Genomic DNA, 19,525 nt, shown 5'->3' on the forward strand with positions numbered 1-19,525 from the left:
AATCAATGCAATTAAGTGTAATGCTTGAGAGAGCGTAAGTATATGCAGGTGCCCACAGTTTAGTGTACACTAAATTGATTGGCTATATACGTCACCTTAAAAATTAATTGTTCATTAATTGACCATGAATAACACGAATATATTATATTTGTTCAATCTTTCAAAAATGTGGTTGTTGAAACATTTTTACAAATTTGATATTTTTCAGAATTTAGGATTACAAATAGGCACTCCCATCAATAATAATAAAAAAAAAAATGTTACGAAAAATTGTGATTTGGTTGTAACAGATTTTATTTTTTATATAAATCGCAAAAACGATTATTGCCCCTTTTAAATGTCGATATTTTGATAAACACTCTTTAGGACGGTAGCTACAATAGAACACAGAATTTTCGATTATTTTTACAATAAATCGTATATCCCCGCAAAAATTTGCACACCCAGTTTTAAAAAAACTTGCACATTTTCTCGTAAGCTATTGGTTTCTGTTTAACAAATTTTTTTTAATGTGGTGATATAATAAATTGATCAATGATTTATAATTTTAAATTATTATACAATTATTGTGCTGAGTGAATGAGAAGAGATTACTGCTTCTTGTTTTTGTCTTCTAGGATGCAAAATTATACATTTAAGATTTAAATATCGGTCACTGTATGACTATTAATAATATATCTACACCTATTTTATAAGATTAAATAATGTGAGACAACAATTAAAAAAAAAATTCCCCTGTAACTACTATTTAGTTTCATTTTTTTTTACTAATAGTGGTATATTTGTAATGATATATTTTTTTTTTATTTAACAAAATATTAGGTATATTTACAACCAGTTATATTTTGTAAGCACTAATGTCCGTATGCGTAGTTAATATTTTGTGTGTCACACAAGACATACCTATTTTAACATGTGACACATAAATTTACTATGCATACGTGCATAAGTGAAATATAAATATACATGAATATGAAAAACCCATGAAGAGCTCCCCCACCATTGTGGAAACCCTCCAACTTGAAGGGGGGAATGATATATTTAAGACATTTAAATGCATTAAATGTATTTAAGACATTTTAGTGTCTCACGGATTACGTAACACCACTTTACACAACAATATCAAATATTAAGTATTAAATCATGGCCATAAAATATGATGTGAACAATTATAATTGAATTACATTTTGTTTTCTAATACCAGTTATATTTAATTGTTATAACTACCTCAACATACAGTAGATTAATTATCCTTAGTAATACAATAGGTCATAACTCTAAACCCGTATTTATTTATTAACATTGCTTAGTGCATTATTATAGGTACCTACGAGTTGAAAATTATATACCTAACTCTATAGCTGTACTGTTTATTGTGCCTTATTTCATACTATTTGATTCCATTTGAAACGATTCGTTTGATAATGCATGTACCTACCTACTTTATATTTAAATAGTAATATTGAAATATTTTCAGGGAAAATTCGGCACACAAAAACGTAACGTTTAATTCTAACGATACGCTGACGATGACGCCTGTATTTCCGTTGACATGGGTGCCGGAACTGAATGCTGGAAAAGAAGACGACGTGTTGATATTACCAAACATTGCTCTTCTGGTAAGTTATTCGATATAATAAAACATTATTTTACGACACCGATCCATCAGCCATGGTATACCTACTGCTGTAGACATAATAAATTAAACTCAAATGCGGACATAGAAACCGGTCAAAATAATATGTTCGGTGATCGATTGCCATACGAACGAATAATTATTTTGAAACGTGGTAAAGTGACGTACCTAAACGTGAAGTTGGCCCACCTACTTGGGCGTAGTGACTCGAGATCTTCACCAATATTTTGCAAACTATTAAAGAGTTAATTGCGAGAATATCCTAGTTATTGCTTTCAGGATTTGCTAGTTGCCCGTTTATAAGCTACTGCAGACAAAAATAAATATGGGCGTGCCAACTTCACGTAACCCACCCGTGTCGCTCTTAAATTTCGTTAAAAAATTTCATAAACGGCAAAGAGAACTCTCAAATTCTCGCATTTAACTGCCGAAATATTGGTAAAGATTTAGAGTCGCCACGCCAAAGTCGGTGCACGATCTTTACGTACGTGGTAAACCGTCCAACCAAAGTACACACTACGTCCTCACTCGTTTTTTAGTGACTCGTCTCTGTCAAATTATCATAATTAAAACAGACGAAGCAAAAAAAATCTGTCGAAGCGGTTGGAGTGAATTCGGTTATTTACAACGATATTTTGATTTTTACAGACTCACAGTCGACATGCGGTATACGATACAAACACATTATACCCAATAGTAGTGTAGTACATACTATAGCAATAAAACAAAGGCTTTCGTATAGATATACTCAAACCTCAATAAATTATCATATCATTATGTTTTCTCAATAATATTTTCGTCAATATAATTAACCTTATATCGACCATTGGTTTTTCAGAATGAATAATAATTAAATCCTTAAATATTTTTTAATGTCACCTACTGGCTACTATTGATATCGAATTAAAAACGTTGCGTTACCTATATCTATACATTTTTAATTGTTAAATGTATAAGGCTTCAACCAAATGGTAATTAGCCTATGGTTACATCACATATTTCATTATTATTATAATTTAAGTTAAAGCAAGGGCCGGGAATCTTTTTGATAACAAAGACCAAAAAATAAATGTAAATTTTTCACGGGCCACAATATTCTAATAAACCTTTCTTATTTTATTTCAAATAAAAATGTATGGTCATATCAATTTTTGTTTAGTTAAGTTTTAACTGTTAGATATTATATTAGTTTAACAAGGTATCTACAAACAAACGTTTTAATCCGTCGTTTCCCTGTCCATATAGTTCCATCTTAGTTTTTATACATAATGTCTAATTTTATACACATTATCATTTTTAATTTCGGGCCACATAAAACTGGTATGAAAGCCGTAGATTGCCGAACCCTGATTTATAGATTTGGATTTTTGAAACTCAACCCAACGAATATTTTTATAATAATTATCAATAATTATTGTTCTGCGTATAATCACGTTTCCAATCCTAAAATAATGTTTATAAAATTATTTTTCTCGCTGTGTGTTTATAGAGTTTTGCCAGTGTTATGTCAGAAGCATCTTTGATCACCAGGATGGGTGTCAATCTACTTATTCGCCAAACAAAATCCAAACCATTTATCAGACAAACGGCTAAGGAGTTCATGTTTGGTTACGAAAGTCCATTAGTGACTATAGGCAACAAGTTCTTGCCATCCTGGATCGCGTTTGACAAGCTGGGCCTTATAGACAGAGTAAGTTTAGAAAATAATAAAAAGTACCTACTACATATCACATTGACAGTTAAGATCAATTACTGAAAAAATGAATGTCAGTGAATTTGGCCCTAAATATTTGTAGGTACAGGTTTGAAATTGATTGGACAAAGTTGGGGGACAACTTCACTGACATAAAAAATAACGATTCCAAAACTATTTTATTATGAAAAAAATACCTTTTTTCTACAATTGTTTTAAACTTAGGTAATATAGTATACCTATATAGATACTAGGTATATAATATGCTTACAAATATATATACTATATAGTATTAGTAATATTAGTACATTACATACAAACTATCAAACTCCTTTTGTACCTATATGACTTTTATAGTTTTAAGTTAGTACATTTTTTTTTAGTGATATATATATTTTATATTTTTGCTATACATTTTGCCTACAATCAATAGATTCATAATATTATAATAAATTACAATAATATTTGTAACTAAATCAAAAATTTAAAATGAGCAGCTGCACAGCCTGTTCTTACATGTTAACGTCATGTAGTCAAAGTGTCAAGTCGACGTACCTACCAAAGGGTGATCTGTGGGATCGTAGGCGAGTCATTATTATTGTTATTACTTATTGGGTAGGTATATTGTAAAATGTTGGATGAAAAAAATATATATTACCTATATACTATAATGCACAATTTATTATTTACGTCTATACGTCAAATGTTTATTCATTAAACTAAATAAATACATAAATTAGCTGTTGCATTTAAGAAGTTTTTCCATTTTTTCGACACAAAACTATAAAAATATCCATAAGCATTTTATGTTGGCGTTAATACTGTGCAACATAGTTATTATACAGAGTGATTATTTAACAGAAAACATTTGTCTTGTTGAGTATTAACGCTTTTTAAAATATTTCTTTTCATATAATTTGTATTTGAATTTTTACCAAGCAATGTTTTTAAAAATCATATTTTACTATTTGTCTTCATTATTATTAGGTATTTTTACCTTTTTAGAAGATAAAATACATTTTTTATTTCATATTATAAAGCAGACTATTTGTCAAAGAGTTTTTATGTAACAATTTGGATTTTGAACTATTAGTGTTTAGTTAGAACTTATAAGTATTATATGATCACTTTGTTTATGAAGGAGTAATTTCATCAACATTAAAACTTCAGATAATTAAGAAAATTATAAATTTTTTGAAAAATGAAAGAAATATATAAGAATAAAAATATTGTAATAATATACTATAAAATCGTTTCCTCCGAAATTATGAGTAACTACACTAAAATGGATCACTCTGTATAATCGATGTTCAAATGCAAGGCGTGCTCAAAACGAAACCCGTTACGTGTAGCTGAAAATTGCATAATTATTTGTTTTTATGTCTATTCGAGCGCGTGGTCGGACGTTTCTTCGCCTCTTCGGAATAATTATAAACGTGTACGGCGTAAAGTGTATAAAATTATAACTCGTGTGCACGATCATTATAGGCTATAATATTATGTTGTCTAATCGGCATGACCGTGTAGTTGCCACACGGAAAATTTTATCCGAAGTTCGGATTAACCAAACTGTGTGGTTTATAATTTATAAATTATGTATATTATTACAATACTCGAGATTATACACCCAGAATATAATGACGATGATTAGACCACACAAAGAATCCTGGTTATTGTTCGCTGCACAGTTGGCCTCGATTTGTTAAAAAATGATTATTAATCATAACTCATGACAAATCTGCGGGTTGTACCAAAAACATTATTTTTAATGTAATTGTTTGTTAAAGGAAAACAAATACACACGCTCGTGTACGAAACGTTGATATTATAATAGTAGGTGTTATACCTATATTATACCGAATTTCACTTCAATATGTATAATTATTAAATATGAACATAATAATTTAATACATCACTCTTGAAATGTAATTATTCAAATAATGGTTATTTTTTGTGAATAAAAATACAGTATTGGTCAGATAGTAAATAATATGAGCATGTGCATTAATGTATTGCACGTGCATAAAAACAGGCAATCATATTTTGACGAGTTCGTGAGATTTCCTACAACTATAAATAAAGTAAATTTAATTTTAATAAGGGAAGTATACAGAAGAATAGGTACATACATTAATTTAAAAAATAAACATTTTTTACAATTCTGTTAGATACATAAATATACCTACCTCCGTCATATTGTATAACTACGTACGTAAATGATAAAGTACAGTATAAATTTATATTTATTCGATATCGTCAAAATTTAATACTTTAGAGAAGATTTAAATTATTATCTATAATAAATATTATTATTGTAAGTTTAATCATCAATTAATAGCTTAGAAAAACTATTCATTCCCTGTCACAGTTAAAACAAAAAATATCCCCAAGCATTCATACAATTATAATACACCTAACCACGGGAAGAAAATAATTAAACAAATGGCCACACTATAAACAACATTTCGATATACCTACAACTTATATTATGCAGAAAAATAATAATATTTTTTAAAAGCGCGTCGGCTTTGTCTTTTTCACCAGTAAAAACTCAAACTAATCTACCTATATCTAATACGAGTCGCTACACCTACCTAGGCTACCTACTTATGCATTTCAAATAATTTTCAATTTTCAATACTTCCTAGTTGCGAAAATAAATTTAAACAATAACGACTACACACTTCAGTGGGCATCTAGGGCGCGTCTCGACAAATAAATAATCAAATCTGTAATGAAGTATAATACGATAATCTAAAGCACATTCCACGGCATTATAATATTATACTTGCACGGTGGTACATTATATATTATGTAGTTCAAATATTTCTGAGTAGTTCATAATTGTAATTTTATTGATAATGATATGTGTGTATTATTGTCGGTGGGTGACCATCGCGATACATTGAACATTAAATCATAACAAGAGACGTGCAGTAAACTAGTAAAGTATTTGGCAAGTTCTCAGGTGAGCAAATCACAAGTCGTTAGACATAGTGCTATGGAGGGTAAGCACTTAACGTTATCATTATATTTATTTTTATTTCGAATCAGTAGTGTGGGTATAATGATGAATAATAGGTTTTATTATGCATAGTCGTTTTAATGTAAGTAACTCAAAATAAATCTAGTTTTTTTTTTTCACGATTATCTGAAACGACAAATAAAAGAGTAGAATTTGTTAGTATATTATGTCAATATTTATTTTGTTCGAACAAAAATAAAATGTATAAGTATAAATCACAATATTGTTTATTTGTACGGCTGCATTTAACAGGAAATTCAGAGAACTGTTGCACATTTTTGCGATAACTTGTAGTATTTTATGAAATATTTCATTTTAATGCGTTGCGACACGATTTTTACTCGCGAAATATATTCAATTATTATATCCCCGCGCGTTTGTCCGTCTGTGTGTACTTCTGATTTGTAAGTTGTAACCGAGCAGGTTAGGATAAATGAGCCTTATGTTTTTTTTACAAACTTAACATAATATTATGTTATTTTGTTTTTGTGATTTATTATATTATTATAAATTTTATTAAACCATTATATTATTAGGTACCTATATTATTGAATGGTAATGTATTTGATAGATAAAGTTGTTGCATTTTCCTAGGAACATTGAAATATTCCTAGCAGGGACTGGTACCTTACCGAAAAGAACCGGAACCCTTTGAATATTGGGAACCGAAACTATTTTTAAATTAATTTTAATACCAGAACCTCACCGGAACCATTATTTAAATTAATTTAAAACCGTAACCTTACTGAAATACGATTTTCTGGGAACCAAACAGGAACTGAAACCATAAAAATTATCAAGGTTCCAGTCCCTGATTCCTAGATCACAGTGAAAATACTTACACTTAAGCCGTGATTAAAATATGTATAGGAAAATTGAATTTTAATAATAATATTTCAAAGTTTAAATTTGACGACGCATATTCACTGCTATTGTAATAATATAATAGGTATTTGTATTTCTAATTACTATTCTAATACATATAGGTTTACCTGATCAAACAATATTTTCTTACATTAACATATAGAAATCAGGAACTCTATAAGACGCCAAAAGCAGTGTATTTTTCCTAACTTAATCTATAAGCTCGTAATCAGTTTCAACTTCTGTCGGTATACGGCCAAAATACTACCATTAACAATGTTGTCTAATGCGTATTATATAATACAATATATATCATTTAGCTACAGTGCTACACACTGACATATTTTATTCTTTTCGTTTCTTCTTTCTTTCGAGGGAGGCTTGAAGTGATCGATGTTCTTATTTTGCGTCTTTTACAGATGTACGACTTCACCGGTGACAGTGCGACGATTTACACAGGCACAGGTGACGTTTCCAAGTCCGGGACCATAGAGAACTACAATAATAGACCATATCTGCCGCAATGGCCAGCGGCCCCTTGCAACAAAGTTTCGGGTGCTTCGGATGGTACTAAGTTTCCATCAGTATCAGACGACGGCACACAAATGATGTTCTTCAGGAAGTCTCTCTGCAGGGCAATTCCGATGGTACGTATTATGGTGCGCGTAGGTATAACTACAAACCACCGGTTGCTTCTGGACTCCCGGGGACGCAAATATTAGATTTTTTTTTGAAAGATATAAATTGTTTGTTGAAACTCGTTTTGCGTGTGCAAACAACCACTTGGGCTATAATTTATCATAAAGAGACTCGAACTTTGAAATTAGAATTTAAATTTTTTTTGTATCGAAAATAATACCAAAAATAACTTCCTCCTTATATTATTTTTATTTTATTTTTAAACTTAAATTACATTTATTTTACAACCTATAGGCACTCCTTTTGTGATGTCAACAATTTGATTCCTTATCTATAATGACATTCGAAATTGTTTTGCTTTATAATTACCCAATAACCAACATATGTTACTGTTTGGGACTGTTTGAAGTTATTTTGAATAAGTAGGTATTTAAATTTTTCTTAAAATGTCAATAAGATTTAGCATGTCCAACCACTTGAGAAGTTGTTGTTTGTCGTCCTCTTAACAAACATGTTCCATTTGCACTGATACATTGTGAATTCAACGTTGTGGCGTTTTCGTATAGTTTCGATGAACAGATAAAATGTGTTGCCATCACTAAATGCGATCAACACGAATAACACTCATGTTTATTTTTTACGTTCGGTTTTAGGTAAAAAATAGCGAACTGTTTTTGCACGACGGCTTGCAAGTGAATAAGTATATTTTCGAAAATGGATCATTGGACAACGGTGCCGACAACCCGGCCAATAAGTGTTTTTGCCGTAAAAACAAATGTTTGAAACCGGGACTGATCGATGTCACCGACTGTTATTATGGTAAGATTGTCAACTACCGTGCAATACCTACTACAGGATTTGAAATAAAAATGAAAAATTTTAATATCAAATTCAAATTCACTTATCGATATTTGTTTTTTCTGATTTAAATTTGAAATAATATATTAATTATATTATGATTTTATAATTTTTATATTGTTGCATTGTTGCATAATATCAATTTAATTGTATTATGATTTCTAATTAGATTTTGAACATAATTTTTCTTTTTTTTCAATTTCAATATACATTTTGAATACCAATCATCAAAAGAAATATTTGATTTTAATCAATCACTTCTGATTTCTTAGATGATTTTTAACGATTTTTATTGATATTCAAAATCGATTTCTTCCCTTGCAATACTATGTCCGTTTGAAAAATACTTGACTGTAGGTATATTATATTATTATGATACTACGGCGCCGTATATGAATAAATTTGTTTTACGCGCAACAACCAACCGGTTATAAGCAGATTTTTAAAGCTAAAATCTATTTTGGTTTTGTTTTAAGGTTTTCCCATCGCATTGTCTTACCCTCACTTTTACAAGTCCGACCAATCGATATTAGACGCCATTGAAGGAATGAATCCTGATCAAAAACAGCACGAAACCTATTTTCTCATCAACCCGGTAAGACGATACCTTATAATTAATATCAAAAAATAAGTACCCATAATAATATATAATATAATATTACGATAATTACATTCCACGTTGTTGTTGTGTGTTTTCCAGAGATCGAAAATCAAACGCGTAGTTACAATTTATTGTATTATTTACTACTTATTGTTTGTGTTTATATAGGAAACGGGTATGCCCACACAATTGTACGTCAGAATGCAAATTAACATAGCTCTAGGTGACATATCGGACATGGCAAATACGGAACATTGTAGCAACTTGGTTATACCATTAGTTTGGACTGAGATTGTAAGTACCTGCCCATTTATTTAGCTCACAATATCATTCTTTCGTTATTTATTATGACTAAACGTGCATAATAATGCGACAATATAAAATGTAATAATGATAAGTAACAACACAACATAATAATATTAACTATATTATAGTGAACAAAACCCATAAATAATTTTCATTAAGTGCTAAATAATTAACAGAAATAAGTCATACGGACGTTTCACAATGAAAATAAAAAATAAAAATAATTGAATTACAAGACGAACGATATGAAATATTACATTTTAATTTAATCTGATACAAATTTAAATGAATTACTTTTAATAGGTTCACAGTCACTATTCTAAATTTAAATCGTTATAAAAATAATAAGCATGGCTAATTTGTTAAGGCTATCTCGATGACACTAATGAGAACACGAGGTTCACTCGCAATCTTAATAAATGGAGAATTTGAATAACATTTTAACACTGAAAATAGGTCGGTATAGTACGTGAACAAGTTATCTGTTTCAAATTTCTAATTTACCCAGTTTGGATTCTAATTATTGGAAAGTCAGTCGTTATAACTTCAATTGAAGTTTTTCTAGAACAATCCCTTATACCTTGCAGTGCAGTTTTACATTAAACATAATACTATAATATACAAATACAACTAATATATATACTATATAGACAAATAATTGATTCACTAAGCAGTATTCATACAAACTGACATTTCCAATTTATTAAATTATCCATTTATTTAAATTCGCATTTTTGAAATTTTGAAGTTTACTTCAATACTATATTATTTTGATTCTTTATGCTATAGTGCCATGTTGTGAAATAAAATACTGCAGTACATGTACATTATTAGGCAGATAATCTTTTATTGTATATTTTGATAGGTATAATGTATAATGAACTTTAATCGAGCATCTTTTAAAGTTATTTTTAATATTATGCATACTAAATGCGCAATTTATTGATTAAAGGATAGACATTTTAAAGAGGTGAGCTGCTTGCTAAATTATATTGAAATAGTTTTTAAGCAAATTATATAATTCTTTTAAAAAATCTTAATGCATTTATTATAGGTACTTACCCCATAATATACCTACAACCAAATTTAGTGGTATAATTTTGTGTGTTAAAAAAATTAAATCCTTTCAAATTGTGAAACAATAAAAATTACAATTTGGTACACTGACAAAGTATATGATAAAAATGTTGTAAAAAAGAATTGCTCTTTGGTCATAAAATAGATAAGTATAGGAACTTGAGAAAAAATATGCGATGCAACCTTCACATTTTTATACATTGCGTTTGATGTATAAATTAATAATTGCACACTGTACCCATATATTTTATTAATATATATTATACATAAATATATCGCGAAATATATAAAAATCATAAAATGTTTTAATATTTAGCCTTCAAAAAACACTAAATAAAAACGATCCGAATATATAACACTAAATTTATTTGTGGGATAACCTTCACTTTTAATCGCGTAATTTTTTATAAGGTAAGGGACATTAATTGAATATTTTACCCACTTGATTGCTGAAAACAAAAACTACTAATTCATACGTTATTACTTTTAAAAACATAAAGTACTGAAGAAAACAAAACCCGACCAAAAAGTATTTAACGAAGGATCAAATTTTCAACTCGCTCTCGTTTGCCGAAACTCTGTAAGTAGTAAGTGCTAGAATTAAAAACCCAGTGGCGTTATTTGGGGGGGGGAGGGAACTGGGGCATTTGCCCCAGTCTAGTATTTACATCAAACTTAAGTCGGCACATTTACCACATGCCCCTCCCCCCCGTTAATGTCTATGGCACTATGCTATGAGAATCTGAGTGAAGAAAATGTTGAGTCGGAAAAGCAGTGAAAACTTGCCCTAGTCTAATAAAAACTGAAATGACGCCACTGATTCAACCAATGCTACGATTTATAGACATATTATTATATTATGTCGCTTTATTAAAACAATATTTCTGTTCAAGCGTACGCGCTAATGTTAAACACTGTAAGAGTTTTTAATTAAAAACATGTCTCCAGGCTCATAAGAATAATAAAAAAACTATCACTAGGTAATCAAAAATCTCGATAAATCATCTTAAACGAGACACTCGGGTTACAACCCAAGTTAGGAACCCAAATTTTCATTACAAAAAGAGAATAACTTTGGCAGTGTATAATATCGTATGCATTTTTAATTTTCTTAAAAGATAAAACCAATATTACAGTCAAGGTTCTCCTGTTTTCAAAATTTGGGTTTTAGTTGTTTAACATGTTCAATAAGTAATTAATGTATCTATAAAATAAACGGCAAAAATGTATTCATAATATTATTTTAACATTGCGTATTTTATTCCACAAAGTAGATATAGCCTGCAAATTATGAAAAAAATTATATAATATGTGCTAGTAATATGATTTTGTAACGTCTGTAAAAAAAAGTATCGAAATAGTAAATTATAAAAAATAAAACCCTACAAAAGATAAAACTATTTAAACCAAGGCGTATCGACACTGCATGTAGATACATCATGTATTCAGTCTTGTAAATTTAATGCATTCATCGCTATCCGCTCAAAATCTAAAAAAGTATAATGAGTTTGGTATAATATGGTAACCTAATATTATATTAACCATCGGTACATAATATACATGCGAAAACATATTTCTACAACAATATTGTCTTGTGCGGCGTTTCAGGGATTCGAAAAGTTGCCCGACGACATGCTGAACAAGTTCTTCCTGTACCTTCGGGTCGGGCCGGTCATGCTCATCGGGCTCAAGTACGCGCTGCTGGTCGGCGGCGTTGCGTTCGTCGCGCTCACCGTGTTCGCGTCCCTGTTCATACCCGTCGACGACGAACTGAGGTACCGTAACTCGTCGGCGTGGCGCCGCGAGAGCCAGACGCTGACCACGCGGGACACGACGCCGACGATACGCATGCCGATACCCGCGGCCGTCGTGGCCGGCAAGGAGATGAACACGTACTACAACTCGCTGCTTGACGGGGACGGCGCGGCCGCGGCCCGGCTCAACGACGACCTCTGCGACAGGCTGGACGTGGTGCACGAGGTGAGGTCGCTCAGGAGCAGTTGCACCGGATCGGAGGACGACGACGACGACGCCGACGAAAACGACCGAATCGTCTGACCGACCGGACGACGGGACGCGAAAAATATTGTTATTTATAATACGACCCGATGACGCAACAGCATTTTGTCGCCTCGACATAATATATAATAATATTATTATATTTACATTTATTATATCATAATGTTATTAACATCATCGAGCTGTACGATATACATATATATATATATATATGTATATATATTTATTTATATTATGTACCTGTGCATATTATGTATTTGTGTAATGTGTATGTAACATTTAATCTCAAAGCCATTCGAAGAGAAAAATCAAAAAAATTCGATTTAACTTTTGTTCAATCACGTTTCGACGATTGCCCATTCCTCGTTTTTTAAACCGTAATAATATTATATATTATTATATATATGTACGTCATGTTTATTCATAAATGTATAATACAATATAATATGGTAATATATTACTATATAATATTATATCGATGCAAAAATGTGATAACCTAGACCTAAGTTATTAAAATGTTATTTTTATATTATATTTTATTAATTATATATAATATTATACACTGTTTACGCACTTTTCGGTGTCGGCCCCTATGCGATCGGTATAATATAGGTATTATAATTTATAACGAGTACGCGTGTTTGTGGTCGATCGTAAATTTCTTTGAATCACCCGGATAAAAAATTATACGACCGTTGTTTTTTTTTTTTTTATCACTCCGTTGCGCCTACAAGCCCAAATAAAGCGTCTTTCGGAAATCCTATCGATATATATATATATATATTTAGGCAGTGGCCATCAACTTACATAATATTAACGTGGAAATCGCTAACACCCACCTTAAACTAATAATAATATTATACCCAAACAAAAGTAGTTGTACCTATACCACGGTTTACCGTAATAATATCCATCGATTGGCAATTATTTTATCATCATTGGAATCAACCTCAAATGGCACTACTGATTTTATATTCCAGTAATACTAAATTAATTGACCACAAATCATACGAAAAATATATACCTTTCGATTGCATTTGCCCAAAAGACCACAATTATTTTTATATAATATTATAGCGATATGAATAGTAATATATTTGACATTTGTTTTGTGTACACAAATATGGAACAATGATATACATTATAATATATTATTTTACTATTATAATTTTTTTTTTTTTTTTGGCTGAAAAGTTAAGTAAAAATATTCTAGTACTAATTTTATTTTAACTTTTAGTTTAATATTATATTATAGTATACGTCTATATTATACTGGCCAAGCCATATTGAAATGTATCTTTAAGGCTGTCATTAGTACATAAGTGTTGTATATTGGATTTACTTGTATTTATCTGAAATAAATATAAATGGAGAAAAGTATTCTTCCAATTAAAATCGTATAATTTGCTTATGGTCTAACTTATATGGCTTTATGTACAATGTACGTGCACAGGTTGGCACTAAAGCATTTGGATTAATGACTCGGAATCTCGAAGTTAAAATGCAATAAATTTTAATATGCTCCGTGAGCCAAACATGTTTTTTACTGTCTTTGTCCACAAACTATTTCCATATATTATACCTATAGGTAACCAATTATACAAAGTCTGGGAAATGAGAATCTGATAGATGTTGCGCCTATATAAAATCGCATGCGTCGAAACACAAAAGTAAAAAACCAGAATCCGGACAGAGTGACGGAGGCGAGAGGAGCGACTAGTTTTTATCCATTTTATAATAATAATAAACGTTACCAAGTCTTTTTTCCCATCGTTGTTAGCAGAATACCTGTTGCCGTCACGTGTCATAATTACAAAGTCGTCTTGCCTATTTGGACGAATCGTATGCAATAAAATATTATAATAAATAGGTACTTACACGTTTTTCTTCTACGAAACTCATTAAACTAAGATATAGCTACATATGCTGTCGTTCTCATCACTACAATATTTATATCATTTATATATATAATATAGTACCTAGGTATATTAAACTACTAAATACCTATATAAAAACATTAAAATATCAAATAAAATTATGGCAAAATTATTGTAGTTCATAAAACGGATTAATTTAATTGTTATATTAGACAGCGTTTATAAAAAAAACATCATATTAAAAAATTAAAAGTATTAAAACGTACAATTTGAAATTAAATATTTTACTTTATACTTACAAGATGTAAGCTAATCTTTAATACTGTTTAAAGTATATATATATACCTGAGTGGGAATAATTTAATAAATATGATTTTAGTTTTCAACAACAATATAATTATTTACTTTTAGTATTACCACGGCACTATTCATTAGATCAGCGTAATGATCGAATTGTACTCGGGACAGAAAAATGTTATTTTCAAAATTTCCTCGTTTCGATCATTACATATAAAACATATTTGTCAATTACCAACGAATATCAGTTGACAATTGAAAGAATATTTTGTATTTTTAATATCTAAAGTGTATTGTTTTTATTATAATAATTAGACAGCAGGTACCTATAGATACAATGGCGTACAGCAGTGGCGTACCCAGGGGGGGGCTTAGAGGGCTTCAGCCCCCCCCATTGGCCGTGTTATGGAATACATTTTATATTATAAAATACAAAGTACCAACCATTATATTCCTAAAAACAGTGTTGAATACAACGTTGAACGTACTATTATCTTAAGTAACAACGACCTATTATAAGCAATAATCGTATAACATATTTTTTATAATAAATCAGTCCCTACTTCCTACTAATTAAATATATCACTAATATATTATGTATGTGTTATAAAAAGTATATAATAATGAAATATTACAATTAACTGCTATAAGACTTAATTGAAAATTGTTTGTTAAGATGATGTTAAATTTTGATTTACTTTGTTTAGCCCCCCCCCCCCCCCATTCGAAAATCCTGGGTACGCCACTGGCGTACAGTAACCGAATATAATTAGTTGGACAAAATAGTATTTATTCCCAAAAATCGAAACCATAACCTAATCATTTGTTTCTAAACAAGTCTTCAAACTTATTTTATGACTTGCAAACAAATCGTATAACCCATATAGTTAAATAATATTAAGTATATTATATCAAGTGTAAAAAATGTGTAGATAATTCTGTAATGGTAATTTATAAAATAATATTATTAGGTTAGTTTTGTTGTAACCCCTAGCTGGTTTCGCTGTTCTCCTATAATATATTAATATGTTATCAACGTTACTGCATTATCTGGAGAGGAGCTATAAAAAGTCCGAAAAATAATGTCGCCGACAATTTATTAATATATTATACAATAGAAGAACTGAGAAACCAGCTGAAATAAATGAACTGATATTGTGCAATAAATTGAGGAAAAAATATTTTATATTACAGACATAAATTTGCACATATGTTAAATTAGTTTGTATTACCTTGACACACGCATGTAATAATTGTCTGATAAAATTAATATTTAGAGGTTTTGTGAAATGATCAAGATCGAGAACAACTCGAACATTGCCTTTTTTTAAATGTATATTTACATTGTACCTATACAGTGAGTTTTATTCAAATGGTAACACAAAATATTTCTATTTAGTAATCTCGGATTGAAATATGCTTTTCAGGAAATAATAGGGAATACGGAAATACACATTTTTTTCTGATTTTCAAATTGCTAACCTTTTCAGTGTGTGCATGTGCAATCCTTCAACTTGCATTTTTTTTTATTTAGCAACAGGTGTTTGTAACACGCTAGATTTGGACAGTCCGATTTTTTTAAGCAACTTTTATTAATAAACTTTTCTCTCATCTTGAAAATGGCTGATTTACATCAAGTGAAATTGACATAAAAAAAGGTATCTGTATTTTGTCATTTTAAAATAACTTTTGATTGAAACTCGCTACTAGGAAGAGGGAATTTTAATAGTCAATACAATTACGTTAAAATCGTATTTTTATTTTAAACAATAATTTACTCATATATTATTACTGATATTACTCATCAGCATCTTATGAATTGTAAATACATCATACCTATGACTTCATCTTGAGTAGCAAGATGCCATAATTTGTTCATTTGTCAGTTGTATCTTGTATGCATGTTTCGGTGATTTTCGATTTTATTTGCTGTGAATTATTGGCGAGTTGAAAAAATGCAGATTTTGAATGTCCTCAAAGAAAAAAATCAAGAGATGTTACATCAGGTGAATGCTCAGGCCAAGCCATCCAGTCCATATGCTGGAGGCATATGTATTAAACGATTTTCAAATGTTTATTTAGTTATTGTCTTCAGGTAAATTCAGACAGATTAATTTTTTTAAGTAATTTTTACCTCATAAGCATAACCACGACAAACATCATTACAATTCATTCATTTTCTTGGTCATTTTTTTATCTCTGTGCTTATTCATAATATACAAAAATGGCTAGATCCCAGTGAAAAATTGGATATGGTTTTAATTTTTAATGAGTGTCCCAAAATTCTTGTCAAGCTGCACAATTATATGCTGAAAAATTAAAACAAAGGTTTATACAATATATAATTTATTTACATCAACATATTTTGAGCTAGGTATATATCAAATGTTTGAAATATTTTACTTCGTTTAATTTTTGTATAATAACATTATTGGTTTTGAGTAAAAAAAGCTAGACAATTTTGTACAAGATCCTGCACAAAATATTCTTATAGTAATTTGAAATATAAGACATATTATACCATATTAAACTGCACGGTATAATTTTTTTAATATTTTGCACTTTATGTTTATCTACATATAAATGTTTATACTTTGTAATTTGTTATACTTTTTAGATTCCGAATGGAACGATGAATGTATTGGTTTTACAATGATGTGTGTTTTTTTTTTTATTTTTTTTTTTTTTTTTTTGTTTCTGTCATCACGGTTTGGGGCAGTAAAACTGCTTCGATTTTTCTTCAATGGTATCTTGTTTGATGTCGAAATTTGAAATTTCCAATAGTTTTCAAAAGCTCCATGAAAAACAAAAGAAAAATTAAGGAAAAACGGGAATTTTTACGCAAAAGCTGTTTTCAAGAAAATCGATTTTGGTTTTTGATGTAACTTTAAACAAATAACCGTAGATACATGAAATGTTCACTGGTTGTTTATATTTCCATTTTCTATACAATATACATAATACAATTTTCAAAATATTTTGATTTGTTTTGAACTGTTTAGGGATATTTTCAGTTTCCAATTTTATTAGTTTTTTTTTCTATGAATGTCAATAAAACTATATTTGTTGAGTAAAAATACTTGAAAATTTAATACATGGCTCCTACTATACTGTTACAATGACATTTGAAAAATATTAAAAATCCTTAGTCACAGTTTTTTTTTATTAGCATTTAAAGTTCAAAAATTGACAAAATATGTAAAAATCACAAAAATTAGAAAATTATTATGAGTTAAGAATTCAAAAAAATTTTTCTTTTTAAATCTAAGATTTGAAAATGTATTACAAGATTCCACATAATATTGTCTACCTTTATCAAAATAAAAATGTCTACAAGAAAGTCAAATTAAATTTTTATGAGCGTTTGAAATTCACATTTTTACCACATTTGATATTCGCTCGATTTCTCATGTGACGATTTTCTTATATTATTGTAATTAAAAACGAATGACTGTAGATATTTGAAAATTTCACTGAATGTTAATATTTTTATTTTTTATACACCATAACATTTTCAAAATATTTTGACTCTTTTAGAGCTGTTTACGGACATGGTCAGTTTTCAATTTTTTTAGTTTTTTTTTCTATAAATATCAATAAAATTTTGTTTGTTTGGTAAAAAAGCGTGAAAATGTAATGCAAGGCTCCTGATTTATTTTTACAATAGCAGTTGAAAAATATTAAAAATACATAGTCACATTTTTTTTTATAAGCATTTGAAGTTCGAATTTTTACAAAATTTATCAAATTTGAAATTGAATAATTTTTTTGTTGTTAAAAATTTATAAAATTTTCAACTTTTGTATCTAAGGACTGAAAATTTAAAATAAGATTCCACGTAAGCAGTGTTGGGAATAGATAACTAATAATTTATCTAGATAAAGATAAAGATGACTGTAATAATTTTTATCTAGATACAGATAATGATAACTATACTAAATTTTATCTAGATAAAGATAAAAATTAGTACATTTTTATCTAGATAAATATGAGATAATTTCATGTTTAATTTTGAAAATATTCAGGATACTTACTTGAGTCTACAGGTAGAAAAAAAATACATAATTTAAATTTTTTTAAAGCAGAGGACAGAGATCGTACAGATCGGTTAAGCAATAACTGAAATACCAGGAATTCAAATAGGGTTTTATAAATATTAAATTGTTATAAATTACAATTATTATAATATTATTATGCTTGTGAGTCCAATATCCACGAATGTTGGTTTATTTTTTTAAAACAATAATTATTTTTCATAGTTTGTACACATTTCTATGAAACGGGTATCAGCTAATGAGACCATCATCATTCGTTGGTGGTCGGGAGCCGGCGGGTAGCAGGGATAGATGTTTTTCCTTTTGCTATTATTAGTTGTTCTTACAATCTTACCTACTACATACCCATTGCATATTTCTATTTTTGGGTTTTCTCATTGTTTACGATGTAAGACACCAGGCTAACAACGAATATTAATAAATATGAAAATCATGGCATTATAATGCATATTACTAAACGTGTTTTCTATGTAATAGATGAAGTATAGAAAAATGTAAAAATAAAATAATAAAAATATTTTAAATTTCCAAATTTTTTTTTAGTTCATTTAAATAAATTATCTAGATAAGTACTCATA

At 29.3% G+C, this 19,525-nt stretch overlaps 1 protein-coding gene across 2 annotated transcripts in view; it reads left to right on the forward strand.

Moving 5' to 3' along the window:
* The window catches only part of LOC100163966 (scavenger receptor class B member 1), an 88,381-nt gene extending 74,268 nt beyond the window's left edge, over nt 1-14,113 (forward strand). For both annotated transcript variants that reach the window (XM_016804376.2, XM_001947170.5), the window contains exons 4-10: nt 1,478-1,619; nt 3,126-3,326; nt 7,638-7,865; nt 8,511-8,676; nt 9,192-9,310; nt 9,485-9,610; nt 12,308-14,113. In XM_016804376.2, coding sequence (XP_016659865.1) covers nt 1,478-1,619; nt 3,126-3,326; nt 7,638-7,865; nt 8,511-8,676; nt 9,192-9,310; nt 9,485-9,610; nt 12,308-12,757 — 1,432 coding nt within the window. In that variant the 3' untranslated portion in view covers nt 12,758-14,113. The remainder of the gene's footprint in view (nt 1-1,477; nt 1,620-3,125; nt 3,327-7,637; nt 7,866-8,510; nt 8,677-9,191; nt 9,311-9,484; nt 9,611-12,307) is intronic.
* The last annotated feature ends 5,412 nt before the right edge of the window (nt 14,114-19,525 follow it).

Source organism: Acyrthosiphon pisum, chromosome X, assembly GCF_005508785.2.
Source record: "Acyrthosiphon pisum isolate AL4f chromosome X, pea_aphid_22Mar2018_4r6ur, whole genome shotgun sequence".
NCBI classification, from domain to species: Eukaryota; Metazoa; Arthropoda; class Insecta; order Hemiptera; family Aphididae; genus Acyrthosiphon; species Acyrthosiphon pisum.